Source organism: Lycorma delicatula, chromosome 3 (assembly GCF_047948215.1).
Source record: "Lycorma delicatula isolate Av1 chromosome 3, ASM4794821v1, whole genome shotgun sequence".
NCBI classification, from domain to species: domain Eukaryota; kingdom Metazoa; phylum Arthropoda; class Insecta; order Hemiptera; family Fulgoridae; genus Lycorma; species Lycorma delicatula.
The window spans coordinates 168,087,184-168,104,782 of NC_134457.1; the positions used below are offsets into that span (position 1 = coordinate 168,087,184).

At 30.6% G+C, this 17,599-nt stretch overlaps 1 protein-coding gene across 3 annotated transcripts in view; it reads left to right on the forward strand.

The window, feature by feature from the left end:
- Nucleotides 1–17,599, forward strand: part of jvl (javelin-like) — a 450,812-nt gene that overhangs the window by 388,704 nt on the left and 44,509 nt on the right. For all 3 annotated transcript variants that reach the window (XM_075360968.1, XM_075360970.1, XM_075360967.1), the window contains 2 exons: nucleotides 9,384–9,560; nucleotides 11,622–13,133. In XM_075360968.1, coding sequence (XP_075217083.1) covers nucleotides 9,384–9,560; nucleotides 11,622–13,133 — 1,689 coding nt within the window. The remainder of the gene's footprint in view (nucleotides 1–9,383; nucleotides 9,561–11,621; nucleotides 13,134–17,599) is intronic.

Sequence of the window (17,599 nt, forward strand, 5' to 3'; positions counted from 1 at the left end):
CTATTATTTTTTTAATTTCTATTAGGACTTTTTTTTATACATTGTTGCGAGAGATTAAATCACAAAAGATTGCATCCAAATTGTCCATATGAGGTCGTTTTCACGCGATTCATAATATACTTGTCATGTTATGAGTTGTAATGAAAAATGTAACCCGTCAAATTTTATGAAAATACTCTTCTAACTGAGTGAGGCTGAGAGAAATTATTTAAAATAATTACTATGCATTTACTCAAACAGAAAATAAAGCACAACGAAGACAAGCGTAGGAAGAGAGTAACAGCAACAATTTATCGAGTAACGTAATTTTATATTAAACTGGTATCGAAAAGTTCTGCAGTTACCGTTTAATTTGAAATAACTAGTTCTACGTTTTTTTTTTAAATATACTTTGTAATTCTAATGACCCGATAAAGAGAAAAATTTACTAACCCACTTGTATGAAATATGTAGTAAAAAAAAAAAGTTATTGCATAACCTTTTTTCTATTTTAGAAACTTAATATATTATTGACTTTTTTTGTTATCAATTTAGCTGATTACCGTTGATTACTGTTAAATAATAAAGTAATCGTCTGGGATAAGTTGCATTATCAGTAACGGTAGACGTTAAAAGCGATAAAGATGTAAATAAAACAATATTAATTACGCAAAAGAAAAAGAAAGTTATATAGTTTTAAATAAAGATGATTTTCCGCCCAAGCCGGGAAAGTACGCGACTAGCAACGGTTTCACTCTCGACAGACCACTACTTAATACAAAACTTAAATGAAACAGTAAAGTACGGGATGTAATTACGCAAGTGAAAAATTACAATTAACCATTATTCTGTTCTTAACTAAAATTTTGAGATAGCCCCCAACTCTCTTGACCTAAGCAAAATAAAATTAATTAAAATCAAACCCCCTCTGGATTTGATTAAGTCCCATCAGAAAATATCTTCGGTACCTAAGGTCACTAAACTATGTGAAAAATTTTGATATACGGGAATCATAGGATCCGTATCTTCTTTGACTAATCGTGACCAAAATTAAATTTCAATACACCATATATAGAAATCATCGTACCCAAATGGTCCATCCAATCCTGAGAATATCAAGCAGAAAATAGGCCAGCGTACATAAATGTGTGAGTGCGTAAATGTATTTTCGGGAATTTTTCAATGATAAAATTGTGACTTTTTGTTTAGAAGGGATCATGAAACGTCAGGATCTGCAGAACCCCGACATTCAAAATTTGACCCGATAAGCATACTGTGTAGCTAGCTATACAGTAAAACTAATGTAGTAGGGAAAGTAATAATAAACAGAAATTTGTAACTCCTGTTAAATATTTTCTACAGACAGGATTTGAACTAGGTAGCTCCTTAAAATTTGCCAAACTGACTTCCACATGAAAAATTGCCAAACTGCCAAAATTTGTACCACATGACTTCCTTGTACGGCTATTAAATTACGTATACACACTTTTAGGTAGATTTCATAAGATTGTAATGGGTACCATGATTCGACTTCAAGAAAATTTCGACATATCTTCGCGTTTCACATCCACCAGACCCCAAAACCACAGTCAGCTCAAAAGTTTATATATATATATATATATATATATATATGCCTTCACTTTCTTGTGGACGCGATAACTGCCGTAATTTTTCTCCAATCATTTTCAAATTGTTCCCTAAAAATCTCGATCCAGTTCGTTAACGGCCAAAACCGGACCATGGGGGTGGAAATGGGGTGGCTTATTCGATAAAACAAAATGCTATAACCTTTTTATTAAGTAAAATATCGAATTCGTTTAAAGTTCCTACGATTCTTTGGATAAGGGCCTAAAACGAATGTAAGAAAAAGTTTTTTTATATCACCAACCATTGGTTCAGGGGGTGGAGAAAATGGGGGTTTGAAAACAAAAAATCATATCTCTCTTAATAGGCACAGTATCGCATCAATTTAACATGGTCGTTAGTCCTGTAAACTTTACCTAAAATTTTTGTGTGTAGCACTTTTTGATATGACCAACCCTTACGGCAAGGGATGACCAAAATTTTGCAGGAATTGTAAGATGGGGTTTGTCGTATGCTAAACATGTGAAACTTTTTCACATGCAACCATTGTCGTATTGAGTAAAGTTGAAGTTTTTCGTAACTTTAAGGTGGACATTTTTTTATCCCCTCCTTAGCACCGGTGAAATTTTTTTTTCAATTTTTTAAAAATTTATATTGATTTATTAATAATTATTAACCTTAAGAAAAGTTTTACAATAAATAATAATTCAATAAAAAAAAAAAAATAATAATGAAAAAAAAATCACTTGTTATTAGTGAAATAAAATTTTATGTACTCTTCATTTAAAAAAAAGGAAATGAAGTCGGATTCAAACCGATGTACCTTTCCCTTGCAAGAACCAAATATTTCATTAATTAAAATTTTATTTGGCTGTAACTGTGGAACCAATGAAAATAAGTAATACTTATGATATATCGCTTAAAAGCTCTCAATGAAATCCAAATGTTTTGGATTTTGGGCTTTTTTGTACACTTTTAGTCAAGTCGATTGCAATCAACAGGGGAGGTGCACAATTAGATGTTACAACAGAGTCCTAAATCCAAAACTTGAACATGTAAAAATCGAGATTATAAATAACAGTTAATTATTTTAATAGGTCCCAAATTAATTTTATTGTTAACTGGTTTTTGGTTATTGAATTTACTGCTGTAATAATTCGATTTCTCAGATCTTGAAGAGTAGCAGGCTTATTTGGTAAACCCACCGGGTTGGTCTATTGGTTAACTCGTCGTCATCGCAAATAGCTAATTTCGAAGTCGAGAGTTAGGTTAGGTTAGGTTAGGTCTAAGGTTCAAATCCTAGCAAAGGGAAGAATAACTTTTTTACGGATTTGAATACTAGATACTGGATACCAGTATTCCTACAGATGGGTAGGATTCCATTAACCACACATCTCATGATTGAGTAAATTTCGACCTGAGACTGTACAAGACTACACTTCAATTCATACATATTATCCTCATTCATTCACTGAAGTAATACCTTACGGTAGTTCCGGAGGCTAAATAGAAAAAAGATAATAACCCTGAAGTATAAAGTTACACACACACACACACACACACACACACACACACACACATATATATATATATATATATATATATTTGTTGTTTATATTCTAATGTCGACACATTACAAAATAGAATTATAAACTAATATTCCAGTCTAAAGTAATAAAAAATATTACATTTGCTATTTAAAAATTAAAGAGATAAAAATATCATTTAATAGAACGTAATAATATTAAAAATGTTTATCTTATAAAAATAAAATTTATAAAAAAATACGAATACACGTGTAATGACACGCTTATATTAAATTATAATCCAAAAGAAAAGTTGAAATTTAATATATTGTACAATACGAATAGGATAGGGCCAGCTTATGCTTTAATATCAACGCATCACTTTATATTTAAATGACGTAATATTTAATAATGAAAGGTCCGATGTGTATTCTAATATAAACGAGGTCATGAAATAAATAGAATTTTAATCAAAATCAGTAAAAAATCTTTAATAATTAAAAATAAATTATTGTTTTTATTTTTATGTAAAAATTATCTATTTTTCTAACCGAACGAATTATCCAATTTTAAGGTGTTGTGAATGGGTAACCTCCCCCCAAATTACAAAATAATTTATTTCATTATATTTTTGGACAATCTAATGTTTTAGGTAGATTTCATAAGAAAGCCACCTGTTGTAATGAGTTCTATGATTCTACTTCCGGAAAATTTCGACATATCTTCGCATTTTGCAACCCCAGATCACAAAACCACACTCAGTTCAAAAGTTTTATATATATATATAAACAAACGATATTTTATTTTCGAAAAAATAAAATAACGATATTTTATAGCGATATTTTATTTTCGAAAAAATAAAATATCGTTATAACTTTCTTATTAAGTAAAATATCGAATTTGTTTAAAGTTCCTGCCATTCTTTGGATAAGGGCCTAAAACTTATGTAAGTAAAGTTTCTTGATATCACCAACGATTGGCCCAGGGGGTGGAAAAATGGGGTTTTGAAGATAAAAAACATCATACGTCCCTTAATAGGCACAGTATCGAATCGGTTTACAGTCCTCTAAACATTACCTAAAATCTTTTTCTGAATCAATTTTTGATATGACCAACCCTTTCAGCAAGGGATGATCAAACTTTTGCTGGAATTGTAAGTAGTTGGGCTTGTTGTATGCTAAACATGTGAACTTTTTTCACATACAACCATTATCGTATTTAGTAAATTTGAAATTTTTCTTAATTTTAAGGTGGAAATCTTTTATATCCCCTACTTAGCACCGGTGAAATCTACCTCAGGGATGGTCAAAATGATTATATTCGTTGTAGTCTGAAAATCGAAATTTTTTGCGATCATAATACTTCCTTTCCTTCGTACAAGGTAACAATGTAGTAAAAATGTAAAGAAGAAGACTGATGGAGCAGTTGTTGATCTCTCACGTAACTTTCAGAGAGTTAGATAATGTTGGACGATTCTGTTCGGGAGTTGATAACTTTGTGCAGGATTTAAATTAGTCTGAACCTATGTTGGCTGTTAAATTTGACACTAACTGTATGATATTTTGGGTTTTCACCGGTAACAATCGATTAAAAAAGTGTTGATTTAACCGTTAATCATTATAACAATTTACACGTAATAGGTCAGATTAATATTATACTGATGCGCATACGTAATATTATCGTACATATAAACACGTTAATTTCACACAGTATTACGTACAATATACTTAACAGTCTAATATGTAACAAATGTGTATAAACAATTAAAAAAATTGATGAACTGTTCGCATTCAGATGCATATGAAATGAGTTTCAGAATAAAATTACAGAAAACAGTAAGAAAATTTTAGTTAACATTAGATTTTTGTGAGCGTTTAATTTTGATTGAGATTTGGTTTTTAAGTTTTATTATTATTATTATTATTTTATTTATTTAATTTTACGTAGGAAAGCGTCGCACGTAACATACGACGAATCAATGTAAATTTAATTAATGGTGTTTTATCCGCTCGTATTTATAACAGATAATACGTTTTTAATATTTGATTATTTGATTATTTGATTATTAATAATTAATTTATTAATTAATATTTTTATTACATAACCTAATCGTATTATGTAATACCATAAAGTAATAATTATAAGTTATTAATCTGGATGGCTGTTGTAATTTAGAATGTGAATTTGTACGAGTTTATATTAATGAAAAGGCCGTCGGTTACGTTTCACGTTGTGTGATCTGCTTTGTTATGTAACCGCTAATTATTTGTTTTATAAGAGTTTTAAACGTTACGTAAAAAGGCTAAGTGGCTAAGTCAAACTATAAACTATATTTATTTATAATTAATAAATTTATCGAATGCCTATTCTTTGATAATGTAATTAAGACGAAAACGTATATTACTTTTTTCACATTTTCGATAAATTAACGAGAAATATTCTAACATATTTAAATATAAATAATGTTTTTATTTTAAATAATAATATTCCGCTATATTTGAATATCATTGCTGGAATATTTTATCTACGTATAAAACGTCTGCTACCACCGCAACATCAAGTAATTCGATTTAGCTTTTTTAAAGAAAGTTGTTTTTCTTCTCTGAATTGTTTTCTTGTATTTTTTTTAATGAACCCTTTTAATTTCAACTAGGAACGAACGATTACTAATTTAAAAAAATTAAATTAAAACAAATCAGTAAAAAATTGATTTAACAGTTCTGTTTGATTTTTTTACCGTGTCCTTTTATTTTGGGAAGTCGGTATGACTTGATTACAATGTACCTTTGTTTTTTTATTTGTCTTATTAATCGTATTTTACCGTCAAAATTTTGTCTACATTTCCACGGCTTACGGTGCCTAAAACCTTATTCCATACGATAACAATACCAACACGAATAAATATAATTCTTATCGAATCTGTACGTGTAAACAATATTTTCTCCAGTTCCGTGAAGGTATGTGTGAAATGTGAAAGATTAAAAACAGTTGCGTGTTTTACTTTGTACGTATCCTTTTTCTAATTGTTCGTGTATAAATTATTTTAAAAATACACAGGTGTAGTTACCGCGTTGTTTATTAGCGTTTAATTACTAACATAATTTTGATAATTCTCTAAGAATTTTTAAATGATTTTCTTTTAATTAAAATATTTACATATTATGATTTATTTTGTCTACTTTCACAGGATGTAACTACATGCTGTAACAATAAAAGTAATTAGTATCGTAATTATTTTGTTTTAGAAGGTTTGTTATGATTATTATATATCTTCATCTTTCTGACAAAATCATATTTGTTTTATTTTTTATTATCAGATAAAATTTCATATATTTAATTCTTTAAGTATTTTAAATTTTAATTGATCTAAACAAACGTTTACTTTCTTTTAAAGTAAAGGAAGAAATAAAACTGAAAAGTTTGTCAGTATCGAATTCTTCAGTAGTGCTTACATTTTTGTAATATTTTCGAGTCTGTTTCTTTTTCTTGTTTAGCCTACGGTAATTACCGTTCACATAATACTTCGGAGGATGAATAAGGATGATATGTATGAGTGTAAATGAAGTGTAGTCTTGTACACTCTCAGTTCGACTATTCCTGAGATTGAGTGGTTAATTGAAACCCAACCACCAAAGAACACCGGTATCCACGATCTAGTATTCAAATACGTGTAAAAATAACTGACTTTACTAGGATTTGATCGCTGGAACTCTCGACTTCCAAATCAACCTATTTGGGAAGATGCGTTCACCACTACACCAACACGGTGGGTAATATTTTCGACTCTGATTACAACAAATTTACATGAATGTCTGTTTAATGATGTGCTCGGTTGTTGTATATTTAAATTAAATTAATATCTGCAATGATTAAAGGGACATCAAATATGATTTAGTAGACCATAGTTTCTAACTAGGAAGTTCTGATAATAACCCACCGGGTTGGTCTATTAGTGAACTCGTCATCTCAAATCAGCTGCTGATTTTGAAGTCGAGAGTTCTAAGTGCCTAGTAAAGGCAGTTAATTTTATACTGATTTGGATACCGTGATCGTCGATCGTGGAATTCGTGGATACCGGTCATCTTTGGTGGATGGGTTTCAATTAACCACACATCTCAGCAACAGTCGAACTGAGACGTACAAGACTACACTTCATTTACATTCATACATATCATCCTCATTCCTTCTCTGAACCCTACGGTGGTTCTGGAGGCTAAACAGAAAAAGAAAGCAAGTTCTGATTAGATTTTTTAAGCAATTTTTACCTGGTAATTAATGAAAATCACGGTTTTTGACGGTTAACAAAAGACGAAGAATATGTTAGCTTACAGAAATTAAAATGTTTGTCGCATTCCTTTTAAATTTCTTCATATTCAGCTATTAAGCTCGTTTTTTTATCGATGACTGTCCTTTTTATTAAAATAAATATTCCAAATCAAATTAAATAAATAATAAATCTAGAAAAATATTTTATTTGAAAAAATTTCAAGAAATTGATAGTTGGTCGTTTTATTTTAGATTTATTACGAATTATTAGGAGGAATATTTTGCTAGCCAAATCCGGCAAAATAATTTAATTAAGATTAATTAAAATTGTAAAAAAATTTTATAATTTTTTTCACTTATAATTCTTGGTTTTTTTTTTATAGTATATTAATAATAATTTTCATCACTTTATGCCATTTCATCACTATTTCTGCTTTTCTACATTTACTGCAGCATGAAAATTATTATATTTTTTTAATGTTCTTTCCCATTTTATCGGTCCTGAGCATCTTCCCTCAATGTTTTTTATCTTTATCGAAGTTTCTTATATTTCTTTCCTAATCTTCACTTCATTATTCTCCTACGCAGATCGTTTCTAGAATAATAAGTGAATTAATCTCTTCCATTTTGGTTTTAGCTGAACAATTCATTTTATATCTTAATACCTTTACACGTAATTCCGAGTACGGATGAAGATTTTCCTTACGGAGCTTTGAACCTCTTCTCAGATTGTTCTTTAGTATCTAGAAGAAAATATATTTATATATATTTGAGCTCTTTAAGTTAAAACTATTGATTCGTAATTTGTTTCGACCGTACTGAATAATGATATCTAGATATCCCTAGGAATTGTAATCGAGATCGATGCTGTTACTTGGTGGGTCCTTGAAAATCATTTGAACGGGGTTGTTTTGCAGATAGATCGTTATTTTGCACTATTAACCCACCTTCCTTATCCATGACTTCATCTTTTCAAAAAATGCGTGAATTTTGTTTGCACGTTTCTAGATTCGTGCTGAGGACATGAGGGTCTTTAGAGGCCTTTATTATTTAGTTTGTTTGGTATGAGTTGCCCCTATTATTTACCTATACGCCAACTCTTTTGTAACTTGGTAGTGGTGTAAAAAGCGTAACGTAAAGCTGATCTGGTTATCAGTTAAAGCCGAACTTAATGATCCTTTTTATTATATAATATGTATGAGTTGCCGAGTAATTGTTTTCCTTTTTTCTTCACTAGATTCCCTTCTTCTTCATTCCAGATGAAAAAGGATGACAAGGCGAGAAAAAAGACGTTATCGTTTGTCCTTTACGTCGCTATACTGCCCGCTCTTCTCATTTGTTACATGTCAACAACACATTTCAAAGCATTCCAAGTACTGTTCTTCATGCTTTCAAATCTTGTCACCTGTAGTATCCAAACGGAATTTCACGTTTCGTCGTGAGTCCTGAGTTCAAGTTTCACATCTAGACGGCATCCCTCACGCAATACATAATGATTCTATTTGTCAATTTATTCGCGATATTTCTAATTCTCAGCAGTTTTTTCACCTTTGCGGATCTTGTTTTTCTTATTTTTATATATGCCATTCGCTTTTTACTTCCTTTTTATAACTTCTATTGCAAGTAAACTTTAGATAAATTATAAACCTGAAAAATATTTTTCTGTCGAAAAAATGTTGGTATTTGTGTACTTTCGTAAATAAAAACTTAAAAATAAATCGATAAATAATTTTTGATAATTAGATTTTGTATAACAAAGCTGGATTCGTAAATTTTATTTTAAATTAGTTTTTCACTTGAAAAAACAATACGTTTGGATACAGAACCTAAAATGTGTAGAAGAAAAGTTGAAAAATAATCTCTTTTCTTCATGTATTAAAAAAGAATCCCATCTTTTCTGGTAAAATATGTAATGTAGAAACACGCGACATAGAATCTATTGATCGATCAATGTATTTTTTTTAATCTGTTCGGTTATGTTTCTTAATCTATGATTAAATGTTAACGTATGAATTATTTTATTTTCAGGCCCGTGGGATGGACTGTGTCTCGACTGTGTCGCGACGCAGAACCAATTCTGAGGAGGAAGACGAGGAAGAAGAAGATCGGGCATTGGATGACACGATAGTGGCGACTAGTACACAGGCTGCTGCTCCCTTCCAGTATCTTATCAGCGAACAGGCCAAATCTATTGTCGCCTTACAGGTAATAATTAACAAATTCTTTTTTTCTAATATTTATCCTTCGTATTTTGGTGGAATACCCGAAACTTTGATCATTTGAAAAAAAGAAGTTTTTTCACAAAAATTCATATTTTCCCAATTAATTCTGTTAATTGCTTGTTCAGTGACCGCAATTTCGATTTCTCTGTATAGTTCGAAGAAAGGCTAAACGTACATGCAAATCCTCGCACAACAGGGCATCAGGATAATCCAAAATCGCCTAATACGTGATATTTATAATGTTATACAGTAAGTTACAAAGTAAAAATATACTTAGAATTTTTTAAGATAATTCGGCAAACAATTTATTCGAATTGTTTATCCGAGTGCAATGGGTATAGAGGTAAATTAGTTTAGAAATTTTTTATCACTCTTTTAACCATGCATGAGTTTCTCACAGGCTAGTACTAATCAGTTCTACTAATACAAGTTTCAGTATTATTTAGATCGAAAGAAATTTTGTTTTTTGATCCAGCGTGCAAAATCGGATTCTAGCCGAAAAGCACATTTGAATCAACTGTTTGATTGATAACCCGATTTAAGATATCTCTAACCAAAGAGTATCCGAATGTCACAAAAAGATGTATATGTTGAAGTAAAGGGTTATTTGCTTTAATGAAACGAATCGGTTCGTTTCTCTTGTAAATTTTATGGCATCTATTCGTGATACCACGAAAGCATATTTAACCACCTCGTTAAATTATAATTTCAAATAGAATTTAATACCTATGTTACCGCGTCACGTACATCGTTTGTGTTCGTATCCTCTCTAATATAATTTCATTTGAGCGCTTTAAAGTTGCAAGACAAGATCTTAATCTGCTTTCACACTGAACTGTAATTAAGTTTACAGATTGTTGTGAGAATATTCAAAATTAAAGAAAGTATAAGCCTCATTATTGATTTTTTTTCACTCGCCATAATTTTTGTAGATCGATTATCGGCTGAGATAACATTTTTTACTATAAACAAAATCTTTTATTTTATAGAATTATTTATAATTTTATTTTTTATTGCTTTCTGAAAGAGAGGTGTGATTTAAAATGCTAGCGATAGTATTTAAGAATTCTAATGGTATATAAAAAAAATGTTTAAACTAGAAAGACTATTTCAGTGATGTAGAAAAAGTATAAAATGCTGGCGGTATCATATTATTGAAATCGAAATTTAGCATCGTACTGTTAAAATTTTCTTATTAAAAAACTGTTAATCTTTTTTTTATTGTTATTTTCCTAATTTATTTCTGACTTTAAGTCGTTCTGATAAATAAGTATAAAAATGTACTTCTATTACAAAAATTATCGTTAAATATTTATGAAAATCGCTACGTATCTTTTAGTTTTCTGAATACTTGTACTTAACACTTTAAGCGTTTTTTAGAAATTATTTTTTTTTATCCTTACTGTTTTGATTTTGCTTGTGGTCAGTCTATATCAAATTATCCAATGATCATATCTTTTAATCTTTTCTACAAAAATCTCTTATTACTTTTATACTCGCAATGGCTGTAAAATTGTTAAACTTCTAACAATTTTAGAAAACGTTTACAAGTTTTCAGATAAGAGTGTGTTCTCTTTTTCTGATGCTGTTAGTTAATCTTTTACAAACTTTGATGTACTCTATAACACTAAATGTGTTTTAATATTGTCTTTATCTGAAAGCGTATTCTCACAGATTTAAAATATGTTTTTTTTCTTGTTAAATTTAATCGGATTTTATTCTGGTTCAAAAATGAGTATATTATAGTTTCTTGGGAAAACTATGAATAAATCATCTTTAAAGGTTGTAATTTGTAATCGGTGGCAGTGCGGCTTGGAATGTAATTACTGGTTATCTTATTTAATTGACATTACTCGTATTTTGGCGTCCGAATCTCTGATATCCTTAACTTTTTATTTTTCCTTTAATCGGACAAATTTACTCCTTGATCTCACGTAACTAATTCCTTGAAGTTATCTTTTTACCGTGAAAGTTACTTTAACATCGATATATTTATGTGTTATTCTCCGTTTAGATGTTTAAAAATTTCTTTTTAATATTTCAGGAACTACAGAATGAGGTCGGAGCGTTGCTGGAGTTCAGGGACCTCGTTATGGAAACGTTCCCTCATCTACGACAGAAGATGTCGTCCTCGACAGCTCCTTCTACCCCGCGACAGATGTCTCACATTCCTGTGGCGACGTCACTGCAGGGTAAATCGAGAGATTGGGAGCCCGGCATACGCGTCAGAAGAAAACTCCATCAACACAGCCGAGAACAGGATACGTCGGTACCTTCTATGGGACCGCGCAGTCGGAGTAACAGTCACGGAAAGGCACCGAAAAGTTCCAGCGGTGAAACGGGCAACAGCGGCACGAGTTCCACAGGCAGTAGCGCCGTTCAAGATTCTGGTTTTTGCACGGAGAGTAAAGAACACTGTTCGTCGTCCACTTCCACTACCACGACTACCGCTACTACGGCGGCTAGGAAAGCCGAAGGCGATACGGAACAGGAGGTAGAAGACGAACTGTGGAATCTTTTAGATCTTATCCACATTAAAGGTACTAAACTGCGATTAGAAGTCGAATACCTTCAGGAAAAATTTGAAAAGTGCGACAGAAAAAGGGGGGGAATTCGTAGATCGAAAAGTTTAGAATACGTTAAGAAAAATCACGAACCACCACGGACTAAGTGCGATTTAATGTTAGAACAAGAATTACGCGGTTTAAAACAAGAAAGAGATTTACTTTTAGATAGGGTCGCCGACATGGAAGCCGAAAATTTAGCGAACCTCGCTCAGACGAACCAGTTGCTCGCAGAAGTGGGAGCGCTTTCCGCTGAAAAACGGGATTTAGAAGAACAGCTAAGAGCTGCGATTTCGGCTAAATCCGATCTAAATAGTAGAATACACGATCTCCACCTCCAGTTTATAAATAGAACGGGTCAGGAGGGGAAAAATGGAAAATCGATTAATCCCGCGGTTAAAACGAATAATATTTTGAAATTATCTCCTAGTAAAGCGGTAGGTTCTAGTCAGATAGTCGTCGGAGGAGGATCGTGTTTTACCCCCGTTAAACGATCGGATAACGTTTCCGGTTGTCAGGAACTCGGTCAAACGGTTAACAGTGATGTTTGCAGCGGGGAGTCGAGTCTACCGAAATCTGAACTGGGAGTGGATTATTTAAAAGAAGAAGACGGTTATAGAATCGAAGACAGAAGGCCCTCGGATCCGGTATCTCAAAGACTAGCTTGTTCCGATACACCAAAGATAGCAACAGCATCGGAAAAAGATGTATTTAGTGATAATAAAGTTGCGAGTGACAGTGCTCCGAGTGGTGCCAACGAAACGGTGCACAGGTTGAATCAGTCTCCGATCTCGGACGACGCGAAAGCGAGGCTTTGTAAAAAAAATATCGGAAAACTCGGTGTGCTTGACGGCATCGTTAGTTCTCCGTCCGACAAAATTAAGGGTGCCAAAGACATTTTACCTGACAAGAAAAAGACTGCAGCTATTCTCACACAATTTAATGCTATCGAATTACAGAGGCATTTGTTAATGACAACATACGAGAATCAGGTGAGCGACAGATTTTTCTTATGCTTTTATTAATCTTAACGATAGACAAATGTAATTATTTTATGTAGCATATTTTTAATATTATAAGTTTTTTCATTTCATTCATTGTAATAGTAATTTTGAATCGTACTTTAATTGTTTAGATTTAGAAATAGACTTTTGTTAAAAAGGTAATTCTTGTTTATTTTATTAAAGAAACTAATTTATATAGGACTGGTTATTCCTTGAAAGTTTTAATTTGCTATAGTTTTTTTTACGCTGATGTTTGCAATATCTAGTAGTGTAATCAACAGAAGCTAAATTAAATTGATTTGAATAAAGCTTAAGTGTAATCAACCCTTTACTGTAATACAGTACGATTATTAAAAATAATTTCGTGTCAGTCGGTTCATTTATCCAATGTTTACGCGATAGTTTATTAAATCATTTTTAATTCTGAAAAACGTATAAACAGCCAGAAAATTGTTGTTTTTGTCTAAAATTTTCACCCGATTAATTTTGCAGTAGACCTATCTTATTAAGTTAATAATTACATTTAATTATTTCGACGAATTAGAATTTAAAGAAATAAAGATTTTAAAGTTAGCAAGATAAAATTTTAATTTCGAAATACTTTAAAATTTGGATGCGTAAATTTATATATTTGTAGAATACAAAAATCACGAACGAATAATATTCTAATTAGAAATTTACGGTTAACTTTTCTTACTCGTCAATGTACTCATTCATATAAATAAACCGGCTTGATATCTATAAATTTATATTTTTTTTAAAGAAAGTAATTTATATACGAGTGATTATTCCTTGGAAGTTTTATTCTGCTAAAGTCTTTTTACACTGCTCTATGTAATTTTTTAGGAATAGGATCTAGATTAAATATATCCGGAACATCAGGATGTACTTTATGTACAAAGTTTTTCGTAAAAATATGTTTATAATGCGGGAAAGAAGAAATGAGTAGAACTATTAGAAACGATTACAGGAGGATTTTGAAAATTACTTGGATCGATAATGATCAAAGACGAATACAAGAAAAACAGGTTTGTAACAATTTAGCGAATTAGATCGGTCGGTGGTATTAAGACTACAGATTTACTCAATTTAGAACTAAAGAGTATCATTGCAGAGATAACAAAGATTGAAATATATTTAGGATTTAGTAATTACGTTAGCTTTAAAGTTACCACAAAAGTAAAAAAAAAAAAAAAACACCTCTCACTCTCTTCCGTAGAAAAAAAATGTTTTGGCTAGACTTGTTTTACGATTACATATCAATAAATAAAAAGAAAAAAATATTATTAAAAAATTTATGGGCCCGACATCCATCTGTTATAAATATATAGTTTTTTATTTATTTGATTTTCCTGATTAAATTTCCTTAAATCATATTCAGCAATTAAAATTTATTTAAGGAAGAGAATTAATTGTTAATTATTTTTGACGAAAATGAACCGATGCGTAAATTACGCTTTGCACTAACAACAGTAATAAGAAAATAACAAATCATGGAAGATGTGGGCTTTGTATGTACAGTACAGGCCCGCTTTAGCATATCCTTCAATACTTAAGAGCTATATTTATTTATATGAATGTATACTATGTATTGTAGGGGTATGAACAGTGGACTTCGTTGTAAAGTTGTTTTAAATTTATTATTAAAGCCGACCCGCCGACCTCTTGACTGAATAACTAGGCGTCGCTTATATTTCTTCTCCTCGCCCCCGAACCGTGATTTAATAGTATAGTAATTGAAGTTTTTAACTAGCTGTCATCTCGCTTATAATACTACTGTGTTGAAAGATTGTTTTTCGCAGTGCGGTTATTTAACCGCGTTTCTGTGTGTCTGTCTTATTTTACGTTTGTATAAATTTACATATGTAGAAAAATTAAAACTGAAATTAATTATAATTAGTTTTTCCTTCTAACCAATGAGTGTTCCTTTCCCCAGTGTTCTTTTTTCGATGTGGAAATAAATATGTTTATTATATACAGTAATAGATTCTTTTTTTCAAATATATAAATAAACTGTTACTTAAAGTAACACAAGCATTATTTATGTTTATGTTGTTACGATAGCTGCGAAAAGTTTTACGGGTTTAACCTTTATTCTTTTTGAGTAATCTTAAGATTTTCTTGAAATTTATTCGTATGAAAAAATGAATGGATGTCCTTACTACAGAAAGCCTTTTTTTTTTTTTTTTTAGAGGAACAAGTTCCGAAGAAAGTAAAGAAAAAACATTGAAGTAAATTCTTCAGTGTTTTTTGTATTAAAACGAGTTCCTGAGTTGTATAAAAGTCAGAAATATCATACAGGTTTGAGAATTTTAATAATGAGAAAGAAAAAGATGAACTAGCTATTTCCAATGTATAAATAACTTTTAGGAAAATGCTGCAAATTTTGTCGGTTAAACGTTTTCGTTATAAACTGTTATTTGTGATTTTTAGGAAGTATAATATTATAATCCAATTTTCAACAGTAGAATCTATAAGGAAAATAATTTTTGTTTCTAATACTAATATAATGGAATACCGAGTGAGAATTAGAATAAAATAATTCTGGAAGTTGAATTAAGTAATAAGTTCACAGATTTTTAAGCCTGAGTTAAAGAATGGGAGAAGAAAATTAAGATTTTTAAATTATAAAAAATAAATCAGATTATGATTCAAATATAGGAGTTTCTTTTATTTTATCAAATTATTTTTTTTTTAATTTAGAGAAAGTTGACTTTTACATTTTTATTTAATTAAAAATTAACGTTTATTGTCCCAAATAGGTAATACGTTATACTATAATTGTAAATAACGAATTCAGAAGTTAAATAAAAATTCTGTACGTTAAATGTATTGTTAAAATTTAAGTAACCTAAATTTTATCAGCTATACGGTTGAATGAAGAATAAGCGTACCTCGAAAGTCTCTTTTAAGTAAATGTCAATGAAAAACAATCGCTTGTACAAATCTAAAAAGTTACATATATCAAAGTGTATTTTTATTAGTGTTCTAGATACAGGGAAACAGCATATGAACTTTTCTTTACGTATATTTATGAGTCGTATTTGTAGAACAGATTGTCATGCGTAAAGAAAAATGCAACTACACGACTTGAAATTTTAGGATCAACACTTTAGTATTACACTATTTATTATAGAACTGTAATTCGTAATGTTGTTGTAGAACTGTAATACTTATTCTGTGCGACCGGTAGCGACCGTGAACTTTATTGTGTAGGAAATCATCTACTTTAAAAATTAACTTTAAGCAAATCGTTTGGAGATTAATTAATCGTTTGGATATGCAATTATGAGGAAAGTTACACCTTTGAGGAAAGTTACACCAAAATACCAGTACATGGAGATAGGTATTTCATTTAAAAAGTGTTCTTCATTCGTAGCTTGTTTTTGACAATGTAAATAGAAGAAATTGTTTTTCGTGGTGTTTTTTTTTATGCTTTTGAATTAATCTAGATTATTACATCAAAACTTTATTAAGATATGTTTTATGATTTTATTTAAGTTAATATGACAGTATTTTTATTTTTAATTTTAATGAAACTCGTAAATAGATGAGTACTTAGCTAGGAAGGCTATTCGACGTGTTTATAATCTTAACATCTTAACTTCGAAATTTAAAGAAAGATATTTACTTAAAAGTAACATGTTCATATATGAGGTGTTGAGTCCACCGTAAATAGAAGGTGTGGAGTCCAAATAACGCTTGACTTCTTGGCTTGATTTTGCTGCTTCGTTTCCTGGCAATACAAGTAACCATTTGTGATATGATCGACGATAGGATAGATGGACGGTTCCTTAGCCGATCAAAAGTGTAGCGGTCGATTACCTTTAATTAATTACCTTCATCGGAACGTTGTTGGTTTGTAATTAGCTGGATCTGCTTTTACAGTTTTTTCATTCGCTTTTCTGTTCGAGATATTTTACCTCAAATCTCAATGACAATCTTTAAGTAGCTTCTTCAACGATTTCAGTGGGGAGAAAACTAGAATTTAATAATTTACTTGAGGTTGTTTTAAATTATGATAAAATATTTTAATCGTAAAAAATTAAATTTTGAAAAATGTAACTTACCTTTGTTTGATTGTCGATCAGCTTGTTAATATTGCCAACTTATGAAATAAAAATTACTTTCTTAAAAGTTTCTCACGAAATAAAATTGTAATGTTAAAATGAGTAAATTAATAATTATTTAATTATATTTAAATTCAAGCATGTAAGTTTAAATAAAAGAAGTATTTGAAAGATTTTAATAATTAATTTGTTCAACATGTAATGACATGTGTGGTCGCCATTAAATAGTCAAAAATTTTTTTTTGATACCGTTTGGCTTTTCTCGCAAGACCTTTAAAACAAGATGTCACCTGACCGTGTTGCCCCATTTAAATATTTTTGTCACCCCTGGAACCCCCCCTCCCACCGTGAAGGCCGAATACTCGAAATTGGGGCTTATTGAAC